This window comes from Haemaphysalis longicornis, unplaced genomic scaffold (genome assembly GCF_048455015.1).
Source record: "Haemaphysalis longicornis isolate Haplotype H1 unplaced genomic scaffold, Haemaphysalis longicornis Haplotype H1 scaffold_1, whole genome shotgun sequence".
NCBI classification, from domain to species: domain Eukaryota; kingdom Metazoa; phylum Arthropoda; class Arachnida; order Ixodida; family Ixodidae; genus Haemaphysalis; species Haemaphysalis longicornis.
In genome coordinates, this window is record NW_027526203.1 from 449,499,333 (window position 1) to 449,507,744 (window position 8,412).

Consider the following 8,412-nt stretch of genomic DNA (forward strand, 5'->3'; position numbering starts at 1 on the left):
GATTACCAGGGCGATCATAAAACGCAGCCGTTGTACTCTACATCGCAAAAAGAACAGAATTGTAGAAAACAGAATCTCCTGCTTTATTTCTTTATGGTGCAGCTTTCATTTATAGAAAATGCCAATAAGGTACAAAACATTATATAATAAGAGGTGAATCTCTGATAATATTATCTCATATATAATACATGAGATTATATTATAAGAGATTAAAATTTAAAGCACTCATTCCAGCCTTTAAAACAAAGACTCTTGAAGTTCATAACATTGCAGTCGCTGTAGTAGTTCTTGCGATCGTTAAAAAATACACCATTTAAGCCAAAATTTTATGACCACCATTCTCAGAGTTCAGGTTATTTTAAGGCATCAAATTTTATTCCAATTGTAAAGCTTGCCATAGCTACTGCTTCTGTGCTGCAATGCACTTGGCAAGAAGTTGCATCCGAGCTAATGCTCCCTCTTTAACAGTGAAAAGTACTTTCTGCCAATTAGCCATCAAGCTTTGCTCTATTCAGCTAGCACGTCACCTGAATAACTTAAAAGGACCTTTTATTGATGCACACTCAGTGAACTTAAATACGTAGCACAGTACAGTGAACACCAGACAGTCCTGGCCGTGTCTCAACAAGAGTGAAGATGCATACAGCAGGTACAACAACAAAATGACATTCTAAAAACCCACTCACTAGGAAGAAAAAAAAAATCCAGCAAGTCCCACCCTCCACATTTGTTTGTGCACACCCCGAGAGTCCCTTCTAGAGCACCGTGTGCAATCAGACGCCCCCAATGTTGAAGCGGCGCAAATCGGGTAGCGGCTCGAGCGGCCGCACGGGCCATGTGCGCGTCTTCTTTATGGACAGGCCGTCGTTCCACAGCTTTTCAAGGCGCACCACCGATGGGTAGATGTTTTGCTCAATCCATTCGGCGACTGTGTACTCGTCGAAGACCTCGCGCAGGACATCGCGTGCCTGGTGAATCAGGGAGGTGAGCGTGTACAGAGTGGACGAGTGCTCCTCCAGTACCTGGTCCACCCGGCTGGGCAGGGTCATGTTGCGGCGCACATTGTACTCGGTGACCCAGGCTTTGCCAATGGTCACGTCGTGCAGGTAGTCGTTTGCCTTCTTGATGGCCTCGCTGTGCGTCTGGGTGAGGCGGAACACTGCTGAGCCAGGAAAGAAGCAGCCGTAGCCCTTCTGCCACAGGTACGGGTCGTTCTGCAAGTCCATCTGCGTCCGCGAGTGGCTGCACTTGAGGAGCTCCTGGAACTTGGAGACCAGGTCGGTGCTGTACGCCCCGTTGGACAGCACCAGCAGGTTGAGAATCAGGGACGGCAGGCCTGCAGGCAGCAGCTCGCACAGGGTGGCAAAATGGTCGTAGCGCTGCCAGCCCGTCACGACGATGCCCCTGAAGTTGGGGAACTTGGCGTGCTGCTCGTTCATCACCTCGAGCCAGCCTTCGTTGTTTTCCAGATGCATGCGCACATTGGGCACAGTCAGGGTCTCGCCAAAGGCCCCCTTGAATGCACTGGCAGCCCAGATGGCGTCAAATGCTTCACTGTAGGTGGCCCAATTGCTGTAGCTGATGAAGCGGTACACATCCTTGACATAGGACCACACCATGGGCTCCACAAGCTTACCAAGTGGCTTCAGCTTTTCTGCACTGATCTGCCGCAACATGTCGTCCCAGATGATAGGCACACGGCCGTGCCGCTCTCTCACATGACGCGCCACACGCTGCACGTGGGTCAGAAACAGATCTTCCCGGTCACGCTGCATACAACGCGAGCAGTAGCCCATGTGGAACACCTCATCACAACCAATGTGCAGCCACTTGGCATTCGGGTGCAGCTCCAATACTTGATCTACAATGGCACTCACAACTGTGAAACTCTCATTGCGCGACGGGCACAATGCAGTGGGGTGCTCATCAGCTTCCCGGATGTGCCTGAACTCTGGCAGCTTGAGCACAAACTCTAAGTGTCCAAATGTCTGCACCAACGGGATCACTTCTAGCTTGCTCTCCTTGGCAGCAAGCAGGATCTTTGCAATGTCGGACTTCTTGAAAGCATTCTTGGCCCGAATGGGCTCCAGCATGCCATGGTATGGGAACATGTCTTCGTACTCGAGCAGGATACCATTGGCGCCCGCTTCCCGGATGAGAAGAAACACCTGCTTCAGGTACGCCACCTTGGGCGGCGCTCCCTTGAGGTCGAAGTGGACAAAGCGCAGCTGGGGGATGAAGGTACGGCCCTTGGGAGGCCCTGGCTGCGGCTCCTTGAGCGGCAGCTTGTCCTCAGCAGCCAACTTGTGCGCGTCGGCCCAGTGCTGCTCGGGAGCCGCAGGGGGAGCCATGCCGAATGGGGAGCCCAGCAGCGAGTCGGCCCGTGCATTGTGGCTGCCCAGAGAGCTATACTGGAGTAACACAACCAGCAGCACCACCACCAGCACCACGAAGAGCAGGATGGGCTTCCTGCGCCACATGGCCAAAACAATCTGATGCACGCACAGCTTGCCCGTGGCAAACATTGCCCCCGCTCACTGCAACAACCTGGAACAGACAGACCCACCCCGCGGCATGAGAGGAGAACATTGCGCGCACCTAACGAAAGCCGCACTCATTCATTTCGCGCCGCCCACTGCGGCACGTGTTTCAAACACTGATGACCAGGTTGCGAGAGTTAATAAACAATAGCGAGCTGCTGCCGCGGACAACAATGCCGCGCCTCGGTCTTTTATCGGCGAATGCATGAATGAGAGCGCTTGCAAGTCACGTTTAAGTCGATCTTTTTCACACAACACCTGCAACACGGATAACGCGATGGGGCCGGACAAAACAGACAGTAGAAATTGCAAGCTAACACACGCAGTGCGCTGACAATTGAGTACCACGTCAATTTGCGCAATAAATAACGCTCCCAGCGTAACAGCTTTCAATAATGTGCAAGCAAATGTGCGTCGCCCGTGACCACCGATCGTTCCTTTTCCGTGCCGGAAAGGAGCCAAGCGGCTATCACGAAACCTTGCGCAAACTACACGGCGCTCATCACTGAACTGACGTCGATCGGACACCACGGAAGCGCAAGTGTTTCATGCATACAAAGCATACTGGTTTCAAAAGCTAATCGCTGGCACCTAATTATGCAGTACAAACGTCATGCACACAGCCACAAGCGAAATTTCTCGCAGAACGCTCACTGAACGGATATGATTCCATCAGGCACACACCACACGAACTAAAGAAAAACCCGCGGACCGGAAAAAAATTACCACGAGGTTTCTCACATACCCAGCATTCAAATGACACTGAACAAAACGCTTCTTAGAACACAAACACCACATTACCGATTGCCTTTGCCGTTCATGACTGCCGGTGACAACGATGACCTAGCGATGAATTAGAGGCTTGCACAAAAGGATTTCAACTTCTCATAAGACGAGGACTTCAAGCGAAACAACTAACGGGGGCCAAGATGAAGCGAACCAAAATGGACCTGCGGATAAAACTTGGAAATGTTCTAGTGTTACGTAGACTGCCTGGGAAGAACGACGTCTTCCTTTTCTTGCTGTTTGCGCTATGCGGTGGAAAGGCGCGCCACCTACACTGCTACACTGCGAACCCGGTTTGCAAAGTCGCTTCAAAAGGCGACCTACTGCGGTATTTAAGATAATGTTTCGCAGTTCGTGATTCATTCAATATTTATCACGGCGCGACTGTTGCTTATAACGGCCACTTTTGCGGCTTCGCGGCGTCCCGAGCCCGACGCAAACTACTAGAGAAAAAAAAAAAATGTGGGTCATATTAGTCATTTTAGTAAAGGCGCAGGACGCACGATAGATGAAGTGCTGAGTCAGATACCGTGCTTTGTCGCTTTGATGTTTGGAAAGATAATTCTGATAGCAATGCGAACAGTCAGCATAGCACGAAACGCACAGCGATGACAGCGAAACGCGTTGCCGACGCAGTGGTGCCTGTTGTCAGCTCAGATGGCTCGGAGTTTCAGCAGTTTCAGCAGCTCTAGTCAAGTCATGCAAACCATAGAGTTATTGATGCAAGCATCCGGCCGACCCTGTTCTTGAAACTCGACGAACACTTCTTTCGTTCGCCATCCGACGCTACAACGTTTGTGGTGGGCCGATAGAACGTGGTATGGAGCGCAGCGTTGCTACAGTACCCTAGTTAATTCTTGAAAATGAGCGCCGTATGCCGCGAGAAGTAGTGTATGCGAGGCAGCGGCGGGCGCTTTTTGCGTGCGAAGTGCTGTAGTGCACACACAGCTTTGATTTTTCGGCTTTCTGCTGCCGTAATCTAAAATGATTTATAAACGCCATAAAGTAATTGAGAAGGACAAGAAGGAACTGTCGCACCAATTGCCTCAACATTAGACACAGCCAGTCGAAGCGCGTTGCGCCCTTCGACAGCTGACATGCTTTGTTCTCAGCGTATTTCATTCAGCGTGGCTTCGCGCACAGCTTGCGGGAATTGTTACGCCCATTTCTATAGTACACGTCAAGACCTCAGCGGGGCGCGACGAAACTCGATCAAAGCCAGTTGATTGTTGCATGGACCATCAGTCACCTGGCTTTTGTGTGCCTGTTTATCTGTCATAAATTGCGGAAGGCTCGAGGCGTGTGACCTTATGTGCGGGAAAGTTCGCTTTTTGAACTCAGCTTCTGCACCTTGCGAAGTTCCAGCTGCCATTATAATTGTGAGAACAGTTGCATAAAGTGATGAATGAAGACCTTATGGCAGGTTGCTCATTCTCGCGGTGTTGTTGCACTCGTCGCTTTCCTTGTGAGAAATTTGGAATCGGCCATTTGCCTCATTGCATTTTCATGGGTGATTAGGAGATGGTACAACAAAGCTGGCCTGTTTGCTTTATTTCTCGTGTTGTTTGAATTACGTAATAGTGTGTATAAAAGCTTTCTTTTTTTTTTCTATCTTTTAATAGCTGATTTTATGATCCTTATGCTCAAACAAGTTTCTGTTGTCAGTATGTTTGCTCTCACTTACCACACCACATGCATTTAAAACAACTTGGGTCTCGAATGTAATCTGAGGATAAGCTGCTGCTAAAGCAACTTGAGAACTTGAGGATATGCTGGAATATGCTAGCACTATGGCATCGATTATAAGATTGCAGGTATATATACTGTCTATCGTAATATTGTACCTACAAAAAATAAAAGTGGGTCAACTACTTACAATGCAATGGTGAAACCTGTGAAACAACACTGATGCCACAGGGGCTCTACGGCCTACACTGTTAGAGATAGCTGTAAATGATGCAGTATTCTCAAGCTACCATGCGGTGCCAGGGCTACACATAGAAGAACAGTGTTGGGTATCAGTGAATGACAAATGGGACACAAAAGTGACTGGGAACGTTTCCTTGGGTGTATTTGCTTTCCTCGGGTGTATCGGGTGTATTCACTTGTTCTATACGCAAGTAATTTTGAAAAGCAAATTACAGATCATTGAGCACTCAAAACTAATTTCTAGTCTCCGAGAGAGTTCCTTTCCTGCAATTGTCTTTCTTGAAACCCCAAAAAGTATGTTCAAAGAAGTGACTCTTCAAGTGGCCGATTTCGACATGTGAGCGCTCGCCAAAGCATTCACTTCCACAGAACAACTCGGCGCACAACAAAGGGCTACAAAGCTACTAGGACAGCACAAACGAAAGCCAAGCAGGCTAATTCGACAGCTAAAAACTTTTAACTGGCCTTTTTTAGACAATCACAGTGGCCAGTGACAAACAAAGAAAATGGCATATGATGCACGGGCTGCAAAGTGGTGCGTGCTAAAATCAAGAAATGATGAAAATTCAATTACAATAGATTTTGTCTGAACCCAGCCTGGCCGAGCTCAAAACATTTACTGTCACACGAAGCTCACATTTTATGGCCCATTTTGTTGCAAAGTGTTGCAATACGCTTTATGCTATGAGGCACCCCAAATAAAATATGGCACCAAACTGTCGCTTTAACAAAGAACATGGAGCCAAAATAACGCTAAAAAGCAAAGGGGAAAACAAAAAAATAACCCCAATATCTGAGCCATGGTTATTTACTCTCTTTCTTACTTCATATCACACACCGTACTGCTTTTCCCCTCCCCCTTCTTGCCATTCCAATGCGAGCACATCCGTAATGACCACACTGTTAGTTGTGCAAGCTATCTGTGCTGCCCTTCGTAATTTGATAGTGCAGCTCCTCAACACTCAACCGGCTTCCTGCTTGAATGTGCCCATGACAGTTCTGGGAAGACCAGATGTGAGAAGTTCTCACACAATTATGTTGTCTTGTTTTGAGCAAGTCAAATGCTTCACAATTTAGTTAGGTTATCATAATGGGAGTGGACAAAAGATGCAAGTGACGAGCGTCTCTTATACACCTTCACAAGCCTATGTGTTACCTTAAAGTTCGCCTAAACATTGACTGGGTCGTAAATATTGCACTTAAGTTGATTGCGTGCACTAAAATGTGTCATTTATCATGTATTACCTAATGCGCCTACAGCCTGTGGTACTGCTAATCCGTGTCATCTTGCACTAACCAGTGCAGCGACCCAGAGAACTTGGTCAATTAACGAGTTGAGGGAGAATTAAGCAGCAAACTTCTGCAGTAGTAATTTCTTGCCATAGGCTCTTTACAATTTATAGTGCACTGTGCAATACTTTTGTTTTACTATTTCCATCTTATGTTGCATCAAACATTCGAAATCGCAATTTACAATTGCCATTTTATTTCAATCTTCTACCGCAAATGCTTAAAAGATGCATTTTTTTTTTTTGCTCACCACTGTTTTCAAAATGTGGGCTTCCAGTTAAAAATGTGCTTGATTACCATGGCCGAGATACCAACATGTTTTTTTGGTGGGTGTATCAGAATGAGTGTTAGATACTTTACCTAAAAAAAGAAGGAAGCAAAAAATGACAAGCAGACAGTTGTGCAAATGTACTTCAATATATTTGCAACAAAAAAATAAAAGCTTACAGCACACAAAAATGTCCTTACAAGAAGTTTGGTCATCAGTAACTTGCCAGAAAAACATCACACAGCAATGCAGTACCAGCTTGTACTATCACTGAGCATAGCACGTGACTTGAGACCAGGCAAGATTCTGGCCAGCCTCCCAAACACCAGAGCAAGCTTTACACGTAAAAACCTAAACTCATTCCCATACATTGCAATAAAAAAAGCAATAGTAATAATTATGGAAACATTAATGATAAAAACAATAGTTATTCACTTGTTTAAAGAGTAACAATATAATAGTTATGCACTTTTTTTAGTGTCTATGAATAGCATATATAGGTAATAGTGCACTAAACTGGCACTAGAACTGCTGATAATCATAATAGTAACAACTGGTAATAATTGATATTTGAGATGTGTTCGCATTCCCTGTTTGGAAGCGTTCAAACAGCCCCCCTTTCAGCTAAGTGGAACAGTCAAGCTCTTTTAAAAAACTTACTAGCACTGTAGCCACAGTGCCTTTACCCGGCCCAGTCTAATGCTGTAACATGGCAGTGTAACACATATTCTCTAGCACAGGCCATTTGACGCGCCACCAGTTCAGATGCACAGAACACCTGCTGTGCAGCTTAGGCCAAGTAGACTAAGAGTGCACATAACTTACTTCTACGGCTGGAATGTCAGAGCAGATGTCGCACAAATTGTGCTGTTGCTTCAAATTTAGTTCTGCAGGTGTGGTCTGTGAAAAAGTGAAGCAGCTAAAGGTCCTTATTTACAAGCTATTCAGTAAAATTGCATGACTGCATTTGAGGGAGCTACCGCAAAAGTCTGGAAGCTATAGTAAGTAAAAGTGCAATTCACTTGAAAAAAAAAAAGGGGGGGGGGGGGCTGCAAAGTGAACAGAGCTCAACTGCATCTCTGGGCATTGTTAAGAAAGATAAAATATACCGCACTATAAAAAAAATCGCTAAAGAAACCCATCATTTAACGTTTTTTTTTTTCCCTCGCATGCCTAGGATGCACTTGAAATGGGGGCGTTTGAAATAAAATAGGTCAACTCGTGCGCAGCTGTTTTCCACACTTCTGTTACACGACTCCCAGGAATTTTACAACTGCCAGCACAAAAAGTGTTGCAGCTAATTGTGGCAAGACTCTTACCGAAGCAAAAGTACGCACTTATCAGCTGCGTACAAGGAAACAGACGTGCAATAACTAAACACAAATTTCTCATAAACAATGAAGTGTGCTGGCAAAAAAAAAAGAGAAACAGAAAACCCTGCAATCTTTTTTACAGGAAGCTATTGTAAGGATGTGCGCCAGCTTTAGAAAATAAACTACGGCGCTGAAAAGTAGGCGGCCACTTGTCTCTACGTTAAGCAAGGAAGTGGCCTTGTTATTTAAACACAAAAGCCCTGTTCATTTTCCCCACTTCTTCTGT

General features: G+C 46.2%; 1 protein-coding gene across 2 annotated transcripts; it reads right to left on the reverse strand.

Moving 5' to 3' along the window:
• Window positions 1-532: 532 nt before the first annotated feature.
• LOC144155976 (hexosaminidase D-like) lies at window positions 533-3,665 on the reverse strand. Of its 2 annotated transcripts, none has more exons than XM_077687726.1 (2): window positions 3,342-3,665; window positions 533-2,469 (listed from the first exon to the last, which is right to left on the reverse strand). In XM_077687726.1, exons 1-2 carry the CDS (start codon window positions 3,359-3,361, stop codon window positions 774-776), a joined length of 1,716 nt encoding a protein of 571 aa, XP_077543852.1. In that variant the 5' UTR covers window positions 3,362-3,665; the 3' UTR covers window positions 533-773. The 2 variants fall into 2 exon arrangements, with proteins under 2 accessions (XP_077543852.1, XP_077543851.1); XM_077687725.1 differs by having other exon boundaries at window positions 533-2,547; window positions 3,342-3,663.
• Window positions 3,666-8,412: the final 4,747 nt, after the last annotated feature.